The sequence below is a fragment of the Cervus canadensis genome, chromosome 11 (assembly GCF_019320065.1).
Source record: "Cervus canadensis isolate Bull #8, Minnesota chromosome 11, ASM1932006v1, whole genome shotgun sequence".
Lineage (NCBI taxonomy): Eukaryota > Metazoa > Chordata > Mammalia > Artiodactyla > Cervidae > Cervus > Cervus canadensis.
The window spans coordinates 76,655,089-76,675,895 of NC_057396.1; the positions used below are offsets into that span (position 1 = coordinate 76,655,089).

The following is a 20,807-nucleotide window of genomic DNA, read 5'->3' on the forward strand; positions in this document are numbered from 1 at the left end:
GCCAAATCTACTCCCATAATTTATGTTTTAAGATAACAGAATTCATCAGAGGGTTTACCAGGGACTGTGCTCAGGCAGTATACATTATTGTTATATAATCCTAAGGAATGTAGAGGAAAAAAAGTAAAAAGTTTGTCCTTTCTTCCTCCTTGAGTATTCCACACCTCTCTCTCTTGGGGACCCCTAGACTTCTTATCAACCTTCCTAGGAAATGACTCTTCAACTCATCTTAAATCTCGGGAGAAAGAGATGTGTGGGTAATAAGTTGATTATGTGATTTAACTCTTGATAATAGAGACCCAGGTTCCCTGGGTCAGGGATGATAAAGCTCAGATGGTAAAGAATCTGTCTGCAATGCAGGAGACCCAGGTTCGATCCCTAGGTCAGGAAGATCCTCTGGAGAAGGGAATGGCAACCCACTCCAGTATTCTTGCCTGGAGAATCCCATGGACAGAGGAGCCTGGTGGGCTACAATCCATGGGGTCACAAAGAGGAGGACACGACTGAGCTACTAACACTACTACTACTCACTGATGCTTCTGGCTTCCCTGATAGCTCAGTTGGTAAAGAATCCATCTGGAATGCAGGAGACCCCAGTTCAATTCCTGGGTTGGGAAGATATGCTGGAGAAGAGATAGGCTACCCACTCCTGTATTCTTGGGCTTCCCTTGTAGCTCAGCTGATAATGAATCTGCTCATGACACAGATGTACAGAACAGACTTTTGGACTCTGTGGGAGAAAGCGAGGGTGGGATGTTTTGAGAGAACAGCATCGAAACATGTATATTATATATGGTGAAACAGATCACCAGCCCAGGGAATACGTGTAACTCCATGGCTGATTCATGTCAATGTATGACAAAACCCACTACAATATTGTAAAGTAATTAGCCTCCAACAAATAAAAATAAATGGGAAAAAAAAAAAGAATCTGCTCACAATGTGGGAGACCTGAGCTTGATCCCTGGGTTGGAAAGATCCCCTGGAGAAGGGAACAGCCACCCACTCCAGTATTCTGGCCTGGAGAACTCCATAGACTGTATAGTCCACGGGGTGGCAAAGAGTCAGACCCACTTTCACTTTCAATTTGCTGGTAGTTATATAGCTTTGTGATAAAAAACCAATGATTTAACCATTTAGACTGAACAGATTGTTAAGACAGATTTAAAAACATAAGGCAATCTTGATTCCAGCTTGTGCTTCATCCAGTCTGGCATTTCATGTGATGTACTCTGCATATAAATTAAATAAGCAGGGTGACAATAAACAGCCTTGACATACTCCTGCCTCGATTTTGAACCAGTCTGGTGTTTCATGCCTGGTTCTAACTGTTGCTTCTTGACCAGCATACAGGTTTTTCAGGACACAAGTAAGGTGGCCTGGTATTCCACCTCTTTAAGAACTTTCCACAGGTTGTTATCATCCACACAGTCAAAGCCTTCAGCACAGTCAATGAAGCAGAAGTAGGTGTTCTTCTGGAATTACTTTGCTTTTTCTATGATTCAGTGGATGTTTGCAATTTGATCTCTGGTTCCTCTGCCCTTTCTAAATCCAGCTTGTACATCTGGAAGTTCTTGGTTCACACACCATTGAATTCTGAAAGTGAAGTGAAGTTGCTCAGTCGTTGCTAGCATGTGAAATGAGTGCAACTGTGCAGTAGTTTAAACATTCTTTGGTATTGCCCTTCTTTGGGATTGGAATGAAAATAACCTTTTCCAGTCCTGTGGCCACTGGTGCATTTTCCATATTTGCTGGCATTTTGAGAAATGCAAATCAAAACTACAATGAGATATCAGCTCACACTGGTAAGAACGGCCATCATCAAAAAGTTTACAAACAATAAATGCTGGAGAGGGTGTGGAGAAAAGGAATGTTCTTGCATTATTTGTGGAAATATAAATCGATACAGTTACTTTGGAAGACCTTCTTTATTTACACAGTCATTCATTGCTATGAATTTCCCTCTTAAAACTGATTTTACTACATTTCATAAATTATATGTTGTATTTCTACTTCCTTTGTCTCAAGAAATTTCTTTAAATATTCATTCATTTATTTATTTTGCTGCATTGGGTCTTATCTGAAGCATGTGGGGTCTTTCATTGCACTCTATGGACTCTAGTTGTGGAGTATGGGCTCAGTCATTGGAGTGTGCAGGCTTAGCTGTTCTGCAGCATGTGGGATCTTAGGTCCTTAACCAGGGATCAAGGTCATGTCCCCTGACTTGCAAGGCAGATTCTTAACCACTGAACCACCAGGGATGTCCCAATTATTTTTAAATTTTGAATTTGACTTCTTCCATGACCCATGATGTTCAGTAACATGTTGTTTAACCTCTTCAAATTTGCAAATTTTCCAGTATTCTTTTTGCATTTAATTTCTAATTTCACACATTTGTGTCTGGAAAGATATTTGGTATCATTTCAATCTTCTTATATTTCTTGAGACTTGTTTTGTGGCCTAACATATGCTCTATCTTAGAGGATGATTTACATGCACTTGTAAAGAGAATGTCTTTTACTTCCTTTGTGCATATGTTCTGTGTCATTTAAACATCTCTGTTTTAATGTGTAGCTTAATTCCAATGTTCCATTATTGATATTTTTTCTGGAAGATCCATTGTTAAAAGTGGGATATTGAATTTCCTTACTATTATTGTAATGTTATCTGCTTCTTCCTTCAAGTCTGTTAATATTTTATTTGTATATTTACATGTTCTATGCTGAGTTTATATATATTTACAAATGCTATATCCCTTTGTGAGTCTGATCCCTTTATCATTGTATAATGACTTTCTTTGCCTCTTGCAGTACTTTTTGTCTTAAAGTCTAATTTTTCTGAGATAAGTATAGCTAAATCCTGCTCTATTTTGATTTTTACTTGCATGAAATTACTTTTTCCATGCCTTCACTTTCAATCAATTTCAATTTCTTTCAGTTCTTAAAGCTGTAATGAGTCTCTTGTAGGTACCTATAGCTGGGCTCAACTTTTATATCTGTTCACCACTCATTGTGTTTGATCAGAGAAATTTTTATTTATATTTAAATTATTATTGACAGATGTGAATATACTATTGCCATTTTGTTTATTTTTCTGACTGTTTTGTAATTCCTTTCTTTCGTCTTCTGCTTTCTTTATAATTTGCTGCTTTGTGTAGTGGTATGCTTGCCTGGAGAATCCCAGGGACGGGGGAGCCTGGTGGTCTGCCGTCTATGGGGTCACACAGAGTTGGACACGACTAAAGCAACTAGCAGCAGCAACAGCATGCTTAGATTCATTTCTCTTTATCTTTTGTGAATTTACTATAGATTGGCTTTGAATTAACCATGAGGCTGACATTAAAGATCTTATCATAAAACAGTCTGTTTTAACATGAAAACAACTTAATATTCAAATGCACACAAGAATAATTTTTTACCTTTCTCTCTCACATTTTACTTTTGTGATGTAATAATTGACATTATTTTATCTTGTATGTCCATTAACAAATTATTGGAGTGTTAGTTATGTCTACCTCTTTGGAGTTTTAATCTTCTCACCAGATTGGTAAGTGATATGCCAGCACCGTTACTCTAGCATATTCAGAATTCAACATTATTTACTCCTACCAGAGAGATTTATATTTTTATGTGTGTTGTGTTGCTAATTAGTGATCTTTTATTTCTGCTTGAAAAAGTCCCTTTAACATTTGTTGTAAACTCAGTCCAGTGTAAAACCATCAGATTTCTTTTCCTGAAAAGCTCCCTACCGTCCCGTCAGTCCTGAGGGACAGCTTCCCCAGACAGAGCACTGCTGGTCGGCACAGCTTTCTTTCAGCGCTTTGAGTACACAGTGCCACTGCCCTTGGGATGAAACAGTCTAGTGGAAAGGCGCTGACAGGCTTACGGAAGTCCTCTTCTTTGTAGCAAGTTGATTTTCTCTTGCAGCTTTTAAGATTATCTCCTTCTCTTTGCCTTTTGACATTTTATTTGTGATATGCTCGGTTTGGTTCTCTCTGTATTCAAATCGCTAATCATCAGGGAAATGTACATTAAAGCCACAATGATGCATCACCTCACAAAGGTTAGAATGGCAATCATTAAGAAAAAGAGAGAGCACAGGTGTTGGTGAGGATGGGGCAGTAAGAGAATGCTTGTACACTGTGGGTGGGGATGTGCAAATGGGGCTCAGCTGCTACAGAAAACACTATGGAGATTCCTCAAAAATTAAGAATAGATCTACCATATGATCCAGCAATCCCACTTATGGGTATATAGCCAATGGAAATAAAAATAGGATATCAAAAAGATATGTACTTCCATATTTACTGCCACATCAATCACAAAGCCAAAATATGCAAACAACCTAAGTGTTTATCAACAGAGGATTCGATAAAGAAGACATGGTATATACAAACAACAGACAAATATTCAACTTCGATAGGAGCAGGGGAATTGAAGAGGTGAATTTACAGGGCACAGACTTGCAATTAGAGGATGAATAAATTCTGGAGGTCTAATGCACAACATAGTGATTATAATCAACACTGTATTGTCAACATGTAGCAGATGACTCTCTTCTACTGAAGACTTCATAGACTATTAGAAACAGATTTTGCATACACTCTTACACATTTTTAAAGAGCAATGCTTAAGAAAATGTACCTGTTTGGATGGGGGTGGAGTGGGCACATATCCTTTATTTATATTGCACTATTTCTTTGGCATGGGGTAGCCCTAATTATACTCTTGCAAAAGTTCAACAGGTCCCCTTCTCTCAGACATAGTCATGTGTGAACTAATGGAAAATTGTACAAGGGCTTCAAATACCTTTTCACTTACAGTTGTTACTTAAGTAGGATAATTAATGGGACCATTGGCATTGACACCCTAAAACAGCATCAAGAACCCAATGACTCTCTAAGGATAAAATATAAAATAATGATACAGTTCAGTTAGTTTTTTAAAGTCTGGGAGATCTGGAAACTCAACAGTCAGGAAAACTTGTTCTTTTTAACCAGACCATGGGACCAAAAATTTACATCCTGCTTCTGAAGACATAAATTGGCTAGAGCTGATAACCCTGCTTATCCCACAAACTATTTCCTTTCTTGCCCCTTAATGTTTGAGGTTTCCAGGAACATATCAGCATTAAAGTACTTCTAACCATTCCATCTTGATGATTGTATTACCTGCATACAACCATAAATTTCTCGGACATGACATGTTGAACACAGACAACAGAGAGGAATGTATATTGGTTTTTCCATATTGGCTTTTACTCTGCAACATTGAATATTTGATAACTTTATTATTGCCATATATTCTCACACAATTCTCATCACATCAAATATGTTCAGATGCTTGAAACAGCAGGACTTATTTTGACAGCATGATCCCACTAGCTATGTCAACCAGGGGTAAATTTTCCAGACTTAATGAGGGAGGGAAAGAGGGGCTTGACTTCCATAATATCAGAAATTGCTACTGACTGTAACATGGATTTTGAATATCATCCCCATCAGAAATTCCCACTGGACACTAGATGCAGAGTGTTGCATCATTAGAATTACAAGTTAACAGCTCTGAAGGGGCCACACACTGCATTCCACCTCTCTTTATTGTTCAAATCATGTCCTCCTATTTCTACTATAACTGTGGGACTAGAATGTGATCAGTAACTTATTAGATAATAAGCACTGAAAGAGGTGTTACTCAAACATTAGTTTTATCGGACTCGTCTTCCGGGAAGCCACAACTAGGCCAACTGTATACTTGTTTCTGTCTAAAGACACATTCTCTCTGTGTGTTTGTTCTCATTGCGGGCAGAAACACAGAATGGACAACAATGACCACCATGTCTGGATTATGCTGCATCAGAATATTTGGGGGACAAGGTTTACACGCTCCTGGGGCCTCTGTCAGGGATATCTCTCCTTTAGGGTCAGAAGCCTGTCAGAAGCAGAAAAGAAGGAACAGGTTCTAAATCTTGATGCTTCATGAATAATTCAGTTCAGTTCAGTCACTCAGTCATGTCCAGTTCTTTGCAACCCCATGAACCGCAGCACGCCAGGCCTCCCTGTCCATCACCAACAACTGGAGTCCAATAATTGCTAATAGATTAATAAATGATGAGGCCACTCCACATGGAGGATAAAAACAATGGGTCTCTAGGACTTAAAGATATTGTGTTTGTGTAGATTGATTCAGTTGTTGGTCCATTTTGGCATATTATCTGGGTCAATTTAAGTCTTGTCAAAGGCAGAATGAACTTTGTTGCTGTCCATTCATATAAATATTATTGAGGGTTAATGGAGGTCATTCTAACAAGACAAATCCATCAGAAATCTCAATCTGTGTCCTCAACAACACCTTCTCTTCTTCTGTAACCTTTTCAAGGCATCTTTGATTTCTTTGTTCCTCAGACTGTAAATCAAAGGATTCAACATGGGAATCATCACCGTGTAGAAGACTGATGCAAATCTGTCAAAGCTGGAGGAACCACCAGAGGTGGAACTCAAATAGACAAAGGTACTTGAGATATAAAAGAGAGTGACTGCTGTCAGGTGGGAAGCACAGGTGTTGAAAGCCTTGGACCTGCCGCTGGCTGTCGTGATCTTCATGATGGAGATGACAATGTAGACATAGGATATCATGATAACTAAGGCATTTATTATTCTAAAGATTATTGTTGATATGGTAGTGAAGAGTTGTGCAAAGAAAGTGTCAGTGCAGGACAGAACTAACAGCTGGGGCATGTCACAGAAGAAGTGGTTGATGACATTAGGCCCACAGAAGTGGAGCTGGACCATTGCAAACAATTGGGACATAGAGCCAGAGAGTCCAGCCAAGTAGGATCCCAGCACCATCCGACCGCAGAGAGCGGGCGACATGATTGAGGAATAGAGAAGTGGGTTACAAATGGCAGCATATCGGTCATAAGCCATGGCGGTCATGAGGCAAGACTCACTCAGCCCCATGGTGGAAAATACAAAGTACTGAACAACACAACCCACGTAGGTGATCATTTTCCGCTCCTGAAAGAAATCGTAGAGCATCTTTGGGGCTGTGGAGGTCACATAGCAGATATCTATGAAGGACAGGTTACTGAGGAAGAAGTACATGGGGGTGTGGAGGTGGGAGTCCATTCTTATTAAGATGAGAAGGGACAGGTTCCATGTCAGGGTCAAAATGTATATCACCAGGAATAGGACAAAGAGCGCTACTGTGATTCTGGGAAAATCTGAGAAACCCAAAAGGATAAAATGCATGGTCTTTGTAATATTTCCTCCCTCAATCATTGGCTTTGTACTCCTAAAATCAGAAAAGAGACAAGAGAATGCATCGCTGGCTCAGGTGACATGATAGCATCACAGTTCTCATATATGCCATGTCTTTCTTCCATTGAGCACCGGATAAAAGGAAATGCTCCACTGCCCTGGAGAAAAGATCTCAGCTTTTCATCTTGAATTGTCAGGAAGTGCCTCCTCAGTGTTTCAGGTTCTCAGTGATTTCATGAGGTCTCATGATAATTAAAAGATATATTTAAAAAGTTGGAAACGTTTTTAAAAAGCAATACAAGTCTTGTGATTATTATATATAAGGAAGAGATCATTGATTAAAAAGCAGGGTTTTTCAAAGACCTCTAATAATGTATACCTGCTGCTTTATAATAATATAGCATAACTGGTACCATGGCAGGATAAATTTGAAGCAGCTCTTCTCCTAGATGATCATCTAGAGAGATTTTTTATATTTTCTTCTTTTATCCATAGGAAAGTGACTCCATTTATAATTACCTCTCAATCTTTTTACAAATATATCTATTACAGTGGCTTCTAAATGGCCTAGAAAAATATATCATGATTTGTAATCTTGAGTTGTTAGAGAGATACAGCATGTATGCCCAATTAAGTTCTGTAGTAAGTGTTCTTAGGGAGGACATCATGTAAAATATCTCAAAAATAAGCTAGTACAACTCACTACTGGCCCCCACTATTGGCCTATTTTTTTGATACTTTTCTTCTTAGGAAAGAGCATAGAACTGTGGTTAAGTGTTCGTCTTAGTTCTGAGTGTCATAATCAACATGGCAGTATAGATCATTCCTAATTTCAATTCCCCTCGCTTAAAAAGAAACTAGCAATTATTCATAGGAAGGATACCAGTGTGAAAATTCTAAAACACAGCGACGAATGTGAACCACCTCTCTGGACCACACTGACCAAGAAGGACCACATTAGGGGAGTAGAGAAGTTCCTCCCTGACAGCCTTGCCCTTCCCCACTACTGGTTCAATGTCACGACAAGAGAGCTCTTCTTGGTCTCTGGTTTTCCTGCCAAATTGCACAACCTCAAAAACATAGATAAATTTCTAGAAATATACAACTTAGGAAAACTGAATCAAGGAAAAACAGAAAGACTAAACAGGCCAATAGCGACTAAGCAGATTGAATCAGTAATTAAAAACCTCCCAGTAAAGAAAAGCCCAGGACCAGAAGACTTCATGGTGAATTCTATCAAACATTTAAAGAAGAATTAATTCCAATCATTTTCCAAAGTCTCCCAAAAAGTTAAAGAGAAAATACCATTTCCAAACTCCTTTTGCAAAGCCAATATTACTTTGATACCAAAGTGAGATAGGGAAATTACAAGAAAATAAAATCACAGGTCATTACCCTTGATAAATGGAGATTTTTAAACTCTCAACAAAATACTAGCAAACAAAATTCAGCAGCACATAGAAAGGATCATACACCATGATCTGGAAGGGTTCATTCTTGAGATGCAAGAATGGGTCGATCAAACAATGTGATACACTGCTTTAATAGAATGAAATGTAAAAATCACATAATCCTCTCAATAAATGCACAAAAAGCATTTGACAAATTCAACATCCAATCATGACAAAAGTTCACAAGTCAAGTGTCGAAGGACTTCATCTCAACATAATAAAGGACATAGTAACATGCGTTCATCTAACATACTCAGTGGTGAATGATTGAAAGTGTCTCTCATAAGATCAGGAATAAGACAAGTAATTAATCATTTCTACTCAACATAGTGCTAGAAATCCAAGCTGGGTCAATCAGGCATGAAAGAGGAAAAATAAATAAATAAATATCAAGAGAACTGGAAATAATTGAAAGTGTTTCTGTTTATAGACAACATGATTTTTAACACAGAAAATCCTAAAGACTCCACCCCAAAACTGTAAGATCTTATGAGCAAATGTAAGTTGCAGTATACAAAACCAACAGCCAGAAATCAGCTGCATTTCTACTACCTAGCACAGATTATCTGAAAAAAAAACAAATAAAGAAAACAAATCCATTTACAGCAGCATCTAAAACAAAACACTCAGGAATGAAATAACTGAGGAGATGAAAGATCTCCAAAGTGAACACTAACTATAAGACATTGACAAAAGAAACTGAAAAGACACAACAGAAAGATTTTCCATATTCATGGACTAAAAAAATGGATAAAGTTAAATTTTCCATAATGCCCAAAGCCATAGATAGATTCAATGCAATACCTATCAAGATTTCCATGACACTTTTCACAGAAATGGAACAGCAATCCTAAAATTGGCATGGCACAACAAATGCCCTGTACAGACAAAGCAATCCTGAGAAAGAGACCAAAACTGGAGACATTATGCTTGCTGATTTCAAATTACATTGCAAATCTATAGTGGGTTTTTTGGGTGTGAGAGATTATATCAAACTAAGAAGCAAAAGAAATAAACAAAAGGAAAAGGCAACCCATGAACTGGGAGAAAATATTTGCAGAAACATATCTAGTAAGGAATTAGCACCCAAAATACATAAAGAGCTCATGCTCACTAGGGAGTTATTTACAATTATTACAATAGCCAAAACATTGAAACAACTTAGATGTCCACTGAACGGTGAATGGATACGATGGCCATACTACCCTGAGTGTATCTGATCTTGTCTGAAAGGTGAATGAATTTTAAAAAATTACATATATGTATACACACACATACCTATATATATGAAATATTCAGACATGGAAAAGAAAATCTTGGCATTTCCAACAGCTTGGGTAGATCTTGAGGGCATTCTGCTAAGTGAGATCAGTCACACAGAGAAAAACAAATACTGCATTATCTCCCTTTATGTGGAATCTAAAATAAATCTCATTTTAAAAAATTCAGATTGTGCTTGACAGAGGCAGGAGCAGAAGATGGAGGAGCTGGTTGGAAACGAGCAGAAGATGTAAACTCCAGTTAGAAGACAAGTCATGGGGACTCAATGCACAACTGATGACATTACTTAATAATACTGTACTGCATATTGGAAAGTTTCTAAGAAAATAGACCTCAAAGGACTTCATAACAAGGAATGATATCATGTCCATGGAAGGTGATGAATGCTAGCCATTTTACCGTGGTAACCGTTTGGCAGTACATGCGTGTATCGAATCATTATGTTGTGTACCTTGTCACTGGCGTTTGCTTGCTAAGTCACATCTGACTCTGTGACCACAGCACACCAAGCTCCTCTGTCCTTCACTTCCTCACGGAGTCTGCTCAAACTCATGTTCATTAGGTTAGAGATGCCATCCAACTGTCTCATCCTCTGTCACCCTCTTTTCCTCTTGCCCTCAGGATATCCAAGCATCAGGGTCTTTTCTAATCAGTCAGCTCTTTGCATCAGGTAGCCAAAGTATTGGAGCTTCAACTTCAGCATCAGTCCTTCCAATGAATATTCAGGGTTGATTTCATTTAGGATGGACTGGTTTGATCTCCTTGCAGTCCAAGGGACTCCCAAGAGTCTTCTCCAACACTGCAATGAAAGGGTATCAATTCTTCAGTGCTCAGCCATCTTTATAGTCCAATAGTCACATCCATACATGACTACTGGAAAAACCATAGCTTTGACTATACAGACCTCTGTCAGCAAAGAGATGTCTCTGCTTTTTAATATCTGTCTAGGTTTGTTGTAGCTTTTTTTCTGAGAAGCAACATCTTTTAAATTTGTGGCTGCAGCCACCATCCACAGTGATTTTGGAGCTCAAGAAAATAAAATCTGTCACTGTTTCCACTTTTTCACCATCTATTTGTCATGAAATAATGGGAACTGGATGCCATGATCTTCATTTTTTGAATGTTGTGTTTTAAGCCAGCATTTTCACTCTCCTCTTTCACCCACATCAAGAGGCTCTTTAGTTTCTTTACGCTTTCTGCCATTAGAGTGATATCATCTACATATATGAGCTTGCTGATATTTCCCCCGGCAATCTTGATTCCAGCTTGTGACTCATCCAGCCCGACATTTCACGTGATGTGCTCTGCATATATATTAAATGAGCAGGATGGCAATATACAGCCTTGACGTAATCCTGACTCAATTTTGAACCAGTCTATAGCTTCATGTTTGGTTCTAACTGTTGCTTCTTGACCTGCATACGGGTTTCTCAGGATACAATTAAGCTGGCCTAATATTCTCACCCCTTTAAGAATTTTCCACAGGTTGTTGTCATCCACACAGTCAAAGCCTTTAGCACAGTCAATGAAGCAGATGTTTTTCTGGAATTCCCTTGCTTTTTCTATGCTTCAACAGATGTTGGCAATTTGATCTATGGTTCCTCTGCCTTTTATAAACCCAGCTTGTGCATCTGGAAGTTCTCAATTTACATGCAGCTGAAGCCTAGCTTGAAGGATTTTGAGCTTTACCTTGCTAGCATGTGAAATGAGTGTGGTTGTATGATAGTTTGGATGTTCTTTGGCATTGCCCTTCTCTGGGATTGGAATGAAAACTGACCTTTTCCAGTCCTGTGGCCACTGCTGAGTTTTCCAAATCTACTGGTATATTTTGTGCAGCATTGGCACAGCATCATCTTTTAGAATTTTAAATAGTTCAGATGTAATTCCATCACCTCCTCTAGCTTTGGCCATAGTAATGCTTCCTAAGACCCAATTGACTTCACACTCCAGGGTGTCTGGTTGTAGATGACTGACCACATCATCATGCTTAACTGGTCATTAAGTACAGTTAATGTACTGGTACAGTTCTTCTGTGTATTCTTCTCACCTTTTCTTAATCTCTTTTTCTTCTGTTAGGTCCTTGCCATTTCTGTCCTTTATTGAGCCCATCTTTGCATGAAATGTTCCCTTGGTATCTGTAATTTTCTTGAAGAGATTGCTAATCTTTCCTATTCTATTGCTTCCCTCTATTTCTTTGCACCGTTCACTGAGGAAGGCTTTCTTATCTCTCCTTGCTCTTCTCTGGAATACTGCATTTACTTGGGTATACCCTTCCCTTTCTACTTCGCCTTTCACTTCTCTGCTATCTGTAAGGCCTCCTCAGAAAACCATTTTGCCTTCTTGCATTTCTTTTTCTTTGGGATTGTTTTGGTCACTGACTGCTGTACAGTGTTATAAACCTCTGTCCATAGTTCTTCATGCACTCTTGCTACCAGATCTAATCCCTTGAATCCATTTGTCACCTCCACTGTATAGCTATAAGGGAATTGGTTTAGGTCATACCTGAATGGCCTCGTGTTTTTCCCTACTTTCTTCAGTTTAAGCCTGAATTTTACAATGAAGAGCTGATGATCTGAGCCAGAGTCAGCTCCCAGTCTTGTTTATGTGGACTGTATGGAGTTTCTCCATCTCTGGCTGCAAAGAATATAGTCCATCTGATTTCACTATTGACCATCTGTTGATGTCTATGAGTAGAGTCATCTCTTGTGCTGCTGGAAGAGGATGTTTGTTATTACCAGTATATTTTCTTGACAAAACTCTGTTAGCCTTTGCCCTGCTTCATTTTGTACTCCAAGGCCAAACTTGTCTGTTACTCCAGGTATCTCTTGACTTCCTACATTGAAATTCCAATCCCCTATGATGAAAAGGACATCTTTTCGTGTTAGTTCTAGAAGGTCTTGTAGTTCTTCATAGAACTATTCCAATTCAGCTTCTTTGGCATTAGTAGTTGGGGCATGGACCCGGATTTACTGTGATGTTGAATGATTTGCCTTGGAAAGGAACCAAGATCTTTCCTTCATTTTTGAGATTGCATCCAAGTGCTGCATTTCAGGTTCTTTTGTCGATTATGAGGGCTACCCCATTTCTTCAAAGGGATTCTTGCCTACAGTAGTGGATATAATGGTCATGTGAATTAAATTTGTCCTTTACCATCCACTTTAGTTCACTGATTCCTAAAGTGTCAATGTTCACTCTGCCATCTGCTTGACCACAAGCAATTTACCTTGATTCATGGGCCTCACATTCTGGGTTCCCATGCAATATTGTTCTTTATAGCCGTGGATTTTACTTTCACATCCAGACACAGTCACAACAGGGAGGTTTTCCACTTTGGCCCAGCCTCTTCATTCTTTCTGGGACTATTTCTCTGCCCTTCCCAGTAGCATATTGGACACCTACCGACCTGGAGAGTTCATCTTGCAGTGTCATATCTTCTTGCCTTTTCATACTGTTCATGGGGTTCTCACGGCAAGAATACTGAAGTGGTTTGCCATTCCCTTCTCCAGTGGACCACGTTTTGTCAGAACTCTCTGCCATGACCTGTCCGTCTTGGGTGGCCCTACATGGCGTGGCTCATAACTTTATTACACAAGGCTGTGATCCATATGATGCTTTTGGTTAGCTTTCTCTGCTTGTGGTATTCATTCTGGAGGCTGTGGGATTATCGTTCTTGCTTCTTCTGTCTGCCCTCTGATGGATGAGGATAAGAGGTTTGTGCAAACTTCCTGATGGGAGGGACTGGCCGTGGGGGAAACTAAGTCTTGCTCTGGTGGGGAGGATTGTGCTCTGTAAACCTTGAATGAAATTGTCTGCCGATGGCTGGGGCGCTGCGCCCTCTCTGTCAGCTGTTCAGCCTGAAGCAGCCCAGTCCTTGAGTCTACAGGCTCTATGGTATGGCTAATGGAGACCTCTTCAAGAGGACCTATGCCAACATACTGAGCCTCCCAGGACTGCAGCTGCCAGGGCCCCTGTCCCCACAGCAGGACCCTGCTGACCACGCCTCCACAGGAGACCCTCCGACACTCACAGGCAGGTTTGCTCAGCCTCTTCTGGAGATCACTGGGGGTCCTGGTGCACACAGGTTTTGTTTGTGCCCTCCAAGAGTCTCTGTTTCCCCCAGTCATGTGGAAATTTTGCAATCAAACTTGGAAGTTTTGCTATGCTACAAACTACCTTCCCTTGTGCTAAAAGAGGAAATTAATAATAACCAAAAAAAAGAGGGAAAATTTAGAAAAAAGTAAGTAGAAAGGACTTGAAATTTCAGATATTTAGGAGTCTTATAAACATTGATATTTCATTATTCTTATAGAAATGGGCATATGCCAAAAGGATAAAGAGAACTTTAAGAATAAATTCAAATATGGCTAAGAATTTAATATATGACAAAGTTAGTTGTTTTAAATTGATAGAAAAGTCTTTCCTAAGTATTCTGTGAGATCTAGCTTATTGTAAGTAAGAAGCACTGGGGAAATGAATAGATACACCTTTGTATAATCTTGGGGTGAAAACCAGACTTCTCAAATATAACAATAAACAAGAAACTTTTAGAGAAAAAACTATGATATAACAATTTGAAACTTGGTTATGGTTGAAAAATCCACTTATATAATTTTGAAATACACAATGAAATGAGAAACACAGTCAAAAAATATACAAAAAGACAACATAGTAAGACCTTTAATATGAATACAAAGAGTATGTCACTAAGAGATGGGCATACATATATAGTGATGATGAGTACAGAAAATAATTCTATCATTTCTGGAAGAAAACAATTATATAATTGCTCTCTCTCAACTTCTCTCTCTCTTACACACATGCATACAATACCTGTTCCAATTACAAATGCCAAAAGTAATGAGTGATAACATTTTGATTTTCTTCTTTATACTTATCTGTTGGTTTTCAATTTTCTACAAGTCATATTTACATGAACAACTTATTAAGATATGCAAATCTCTAATCCTTAATTGTTAGGATCAAGAGAAGAAGAGGGAAAATGACAGAGAGAGAATTACAGTAAGAGAAGGACGGAGAATAGACTTTCAGACTTTCCTTTTATTAATACCTGCTGGCTGTGTGACCCCTGGCAAGTGTTAACATTTCTGTGCCTCAGTTGCCTCATTTATAATGGGATTAATAATGCTTACCACCTCACAAGCCTGTTGCAGAGACTGAATGACATAAAGAGCTTATTAAAACCCTGTCCAAGTGTGATCTACTAAGGACATGGTCGTTTGGGAGAGTGGTACAGGGCACACAATCAGGGAAGAAGGGCAGGAACGTTGCTGGATGAAGAACAAGGTAAGAAAAGAAGACTAAAAGGGACGGTTATGTGCACCCTCCCTGTGCGTGGAATGGGGGCATCTCTGATATCTGCGTCACCTACCCTAGAGTCTCCAGTCCCCCAGGGTCTCCAAGGACGATGCTGCAGATCTACTTGACCTATTTCAAAAGACCAGTGGAGTCAGAAAGAGAAAAACAAATATCGCATATTAACACATAGGTATGGAATCTGGAAAGATGGTACTCATGAATTTGCAGGGCAGTAATGGAGACGCAGGCATAGAGAATGAACTCACGGACACAGGCGAGGCGGGAAGGAAGGAGGGGTGAGGTGAATGGAGAGAGTAGCATGGAAGCAAAGACACCACCACATGTAAAGCAGCCAGTGGGAATCTGCGGCATGAATCAGGGATCGCAAACCCAGGATCTGTAACAACCTAGAGGGGAGGGAAGGGGTGGGAGGTGGGAGGGAGGCTCAAGGGGGAGCTCACACATGTATACCTGTGGCTAATTCATGTTGACGTATGGCAGAAACCAAAGCAACATTGTAAAGCAATTGTCCTTTAATTTAAAATAAATAATTTTTTAAAAGACCAATAGAATTGTACACGAGGACTTATTCGAATCAGTTAGCAACCAACTTGGCTTTACTCTTCAGAAATTATGACTCAAAACTATATATTGAAATGGAAATCCAATTATTCTTATATAAAAGCAGATCCTCAAGGGAATAAATTAAAAGAGTCTTTGCAAAAAAGAAGAAAAGAAAGAGAGATGGTAAACATAGACAACTATGTTTGATCATACCTTATTCCCCTAAATTCAGGAAAATATTACCTTAATTCAGCATTCATTTAACTTTTCAGTTCAGTCTAGCCGCTCAGTCATTTCTGACTCTTTGCCACCCCATGGACTGCAGCATGCCAGGCTTCCCTGTCCATCACCAACTCCCGGAGCATTTAACTTTCACAGTGTGTTAAACTTTACAGACATGCCATTTGATTCTACATGATAATTTGCTCCCATTTTACAGGTGAAAAACCAGCAGACAACAGAGTGCAAGACAGTATCCTTTAAAAATTTCAGGACTAGAATTCAACATTCATCCCTCACCGCAGAGTAATACCTGACATTTTAGGTTACAGATTACAAACCTTCCTCCACAAAGGTCCAACTGAAAGAATCACATAGCTATGGAGACAACACAGAATCCATTGTTCTTTATAAATCATGCCCTCTCACCTTGACACAGTACCCAGGAAGACAGAGTTCTTCAGAAAGGTCGAAACTGTGTTTTTCTTTTGCCAAGAAATTTTCCTATTGCACCTCAGGACAGAAAATTTGGGCCATGAAATTGGCTGTCCATGGGCAGTCAGAGAGATGCCCTCACTGGGGAGACTCGTAAATGTGTTTTTAAGGGCAGACGTGAAAGTAAAAAGACAACGAGGAGGTGAAAAATCTCCAGGTACTTTCTCTCTGGAGTCAAGGTTGTCATGGAGTTTTGTCCCTGCTAATTTCATGCACCACTTTGCCATGTCCCTTCAGGTTCAATTCCCCCTCTTCCCCATATTCCTATGATGATCTCATAATTATAGCTTTCCCTTTAACAAACTTGGAATCATGTGAGCTGGAAGATTCATGGTGATCATCTAGTCCAGTAACTTCAGTTTCCCAGCTGGGACCTGGAGCCAGTGGAGCTAAGAGATTTGCCCAAGATGGCACAGATGGTATACCTATCTAAAATGAATGTGCTTTGTAAACAGGGTGTCTCTACATATCAAGTTTATTGTATTGAAACTATTACCAGTTAAGTGTGCCATCTTGGGCAAATCTCTTAGTTAAACTGGCCTCAGATTGAAGTTACTGGACTAGATGATCACCATGTCTCTTCCAGCTCAAATGAATCCAAGTTTGTTAAAGGAAAAGCTATCATATATGTATATATATATATATATATATATATATATATGTACATATATATGTATATGGATATATATATATGTATGTATATGTATATACACACACACACAACATATATATGTATATACATATATATATATGGGCTTCCCTGATAGCTCAGTTGGTAAAGAATCTGCCTGCAATATAGGAGACCTGAGTTCGACCCCTGTGTTGGGAAGATCCCCTGGAGAAGGGAAAGGCTACCCACTCCATATATATATATACACACACACACACATACATACATCTTCCTAAATATCTGACCTGCATCAATCATCACAACAGCCCTGTGAAGCAGATATGGTATTATTTACTATGCATAAGTGGGGAAATCAAGGCAATTAGGAATACAATAAAACTGTTCATGAGATGTCCACAAATTATTGTGGTTGCAACTATGGGCATTGGTATCAGCAAATCTGGAGTGAATACCATCTTTTTCACTTGACTGTTCTGTGATTTGAGCAAATTAACTTCTCTAAACCTCTAAATATTATCACCTATAAAATAGGGCTGATAATAGAACTGAGTTTGAGAGCACTTATTAAGCTATTATGGGCTTCCCTGGTGGCTCAGACGGTAAAGAATCTTGCCTGCAGTGCAGGAGACCCACGTTCTATCCCTGGATGGGGCAGATCCCCTGGAGAAGGAAATGGCTACCCACTCCAGCATTCTTGCTGGAGAATTCCTTGACGGAGGAGCCTGGCGGGCTACAGTACACGGTGTCGCAAAGCATCAGACACGACTGAGCGACTAACAATTTTACTTTCATTTTCATTTATTATAAGAGTATGTAATCTATACCTTGCCTTCTCTTAATACCAGATGTAAGTTTTGGTTCTGAATTGGAGTTCTTTCCAATATATTAAGCTGTATTACCAATCCTTCATTTGAAATATCTAATTAAAATGACTCCCATAAACTTTTTTTTGATTTTTGTCTTTTTTAAATTGGGGCTCAGTCAGTCAGTTCAGTCACTCAGTCGTGTCTGACTCTCTGCGACCCCAGGGACTACAGCACGCCAGGCCTCCCTATTCTTCACCATCTCCCAGAGTTTGCTCAAGCTCATGTCCATTGAGTCAGTGATGCCATCCAACCATCTCATCCTCTGTTGTCCCCTTCTCCTCCCAACTTCAATCTTTCCCAGCATCAGGGTCTTTTCCAATGAGTCGGTTCTTCTCATCAGCTGGCGGAAGAATTGGAGTTTCAGCTTCAGTATCAGTCTTTCCCATGAATATTCAGAACTGATTTCCTTTAGGATGGACTAATTGGATCTCCTTGCAGTCCCGGGGACTCTCAAGAATCTTCTCCAACACCAGAGTTCAAAAGCATCAATTTTTTCAGCACTCAGCTTTCTTTATGGTCTAACTCTCATATCCATACATGACTACTGGAAAAACCAGAGCTTTGACTAGATGGACCTTCGTTGGTAAAGTACTATCTCTGCTTTTTAATGTGCCATCCAGGTTGGTCGTAGCTTTTCTTGCAAAGAGCAAGTGTCTTTTAATTTCATGGCTGCAGTCACCATCTGCAGTGATTTTGGAGCCCAGAAATAGTCTCTCCCTGTTTCCACTGTTTCCCCATCTCTTGGCTCAAACCGGGGCTCAGGTGCACGCTCAGTCACTTCAGTCGTGTCTGAGTCTTCCTGATTCAGGGATCAGGAGGTTGACTTTTCTGAGCCAGTGGATCAAAACTGCATCTCTTATGTCTCCTGATTTGGCAGGCACATTCTTTACCACTAGAACCACCTGGGGCTTAGGGACCCTGCCACTACGATGGATATAGAGGTGTTTTTGGAAGAGGGTATGGCAACCCACTCCAGTATTCTTGCCTGGAGAATCCCCATGGACAGAGAAGGCTGGTAGGCTGCAGACCACGGGGTCATGAAGAGTCAGACACGACTGAGTGACTAAGCGCAGCACAGCACACTTCCTCATCTACTTCAGCTAATCTTACTGCTAGGGAGAAGGGGCTGTGTGGGCAAAGAGTTAATCACATGATTTAACTCCTGCCGATAAGGTAGTGTTTATATATTCCTCTGATTAAAGCTGCAATAGCTTAATCCTTAGAACTGAACAGATTCTTTTCTTTATTCCATTTATTTTTATAAGTTGGAGGCTAATTACTTTACAATATTGTAGTGGTTTTAGTCATACATTGACATGAATCAGCCATGGAATTCCATGTATTCCCCATCCCAATCGCCACTCCCACCTCCCTCTCCACCTGATCCCTCTGGGTCTTCCCAGTGCACCAGGCCTGAGCACTTGTCTCATGCATCCAACCTGGGCTGGAGATCTGTTTCACCCTTGATAATATACATGGTTCGATGCTGTTCTCTCGAAACATCCCTCCCTCACCATCTCCCACAGAGTCCAAAAGTCTGTTCTGTACATCCGTGTCTCTTTTTCTGTTTTACATATAGGGCTATTGTTACCATCTTTCTAAATTCCGTATATATGCGTTACTATACTTTATTGGTCTTTATCTTTCTGGCTTACTTCACTCTGTATCATGGGCTCCAGTTTCATCCATCTCATTAGAACTGTTTCAAATGAATTCTTTTCAACGACTGAGTGATATTCCATGCTGTATATGTACCAAAGCTTCCTTATCCATTCATCTGCTGATGGACGTCTAGGTTGCTTCCATGTCCTGATTATTATAAACAGTGCTGCGATGAAATTTGGGTCTCTTTCAGATCTGGTTTCTTCGGTGTGTATGCCCAGAAGTGGGATTGCTGGGTCATATGGCAGTTCTATTTCCAGTTTTTGAAGGAATCTCCACACTGTTCTCCATAGTGGCTGTGCTAGTTTGCATTCCCACCAACAGTATAAGAGGGTTCCCTTTTCTCCACACCCTCTCCAGCATCTATTGCTTGTAGACTTGTGGATAGCAGCCATCCTGACTGGCGTGTAATGGTACCTCATTGTGGTTTTGATTTGCATTTCTCTGATAATGAGTGATGTTGAGCATCTTTTCATGTGTTTGTTAGCCATCTGTATGTCTTCTTTGGAGAAATGTCTGTTTAGTCCTTTGGCCCATTTTTTGATTGGGTCATTTATTTTTCTGGAATTGAGCTTCAGGAGTTGCTTGTATATTTCTGAGATTAATCCTTAGTCTGTTTCTTTGTTTGCTATTATTTTCTCCCAATCTGAAGGCTGTCTTTTCACCTTGCTTATAGTTTCCTTTGTTGTGCAAAAGCTTTTAAGTTTCATTAGGTCCCATTTGTTTAGTTTTGCTTTTATTTCCAATCTTCTGGGAGGTGGGTCATAGAGGATCTTGCTGTGATTTATGTCAGAGAGTGTTTTGCCTATGTTCTCCTCTAGGAGTTTTATAGTTTCTGGTCTTACATTTAGATCTTTAATCCATTTTGAGTTTATTTTTGTGTATGGTGTTAAAAAGGGTTCTAGATTCATTCTTTTACAAGTGGTTGACCAGTTTTCCCAGCACTACTTTTTAAAGAAGTTGTGTTTTTTCCACTGTATATCCTTGCCTCCTTTGTTGAACATAAGGTGTCCATAGGTTCATGGGTTTATCTCTGGGCTTTCTATTCTGTTCCATTGATCTAT

At 39.6% G+C, this 20,807-nt stretch overlaps 1 protein-coding gene across 1 annotated transcript; it reads right to left on the reverse strand.

Annotated features, from left to right (window-relative positions):
• Window positions 1–6,340: 6,340 nt before the first annotated feature.
• On the reverse strand, window positions 6,341–7,279 carry LOC122450354 (olfactory receptor 5AN1-like). Its single transcript, XM_043482638.1, has one exon. It carries the CDS (start codon window positions 7,277–7,279, stop codon window positions 6,341–6,343), a length of 939 nt encoding a protein of 312 aa, XP_043338573.1.
• Between the last annotated feature and the right edge of the window lie 13,528 nt (window positions 7,280–20,807).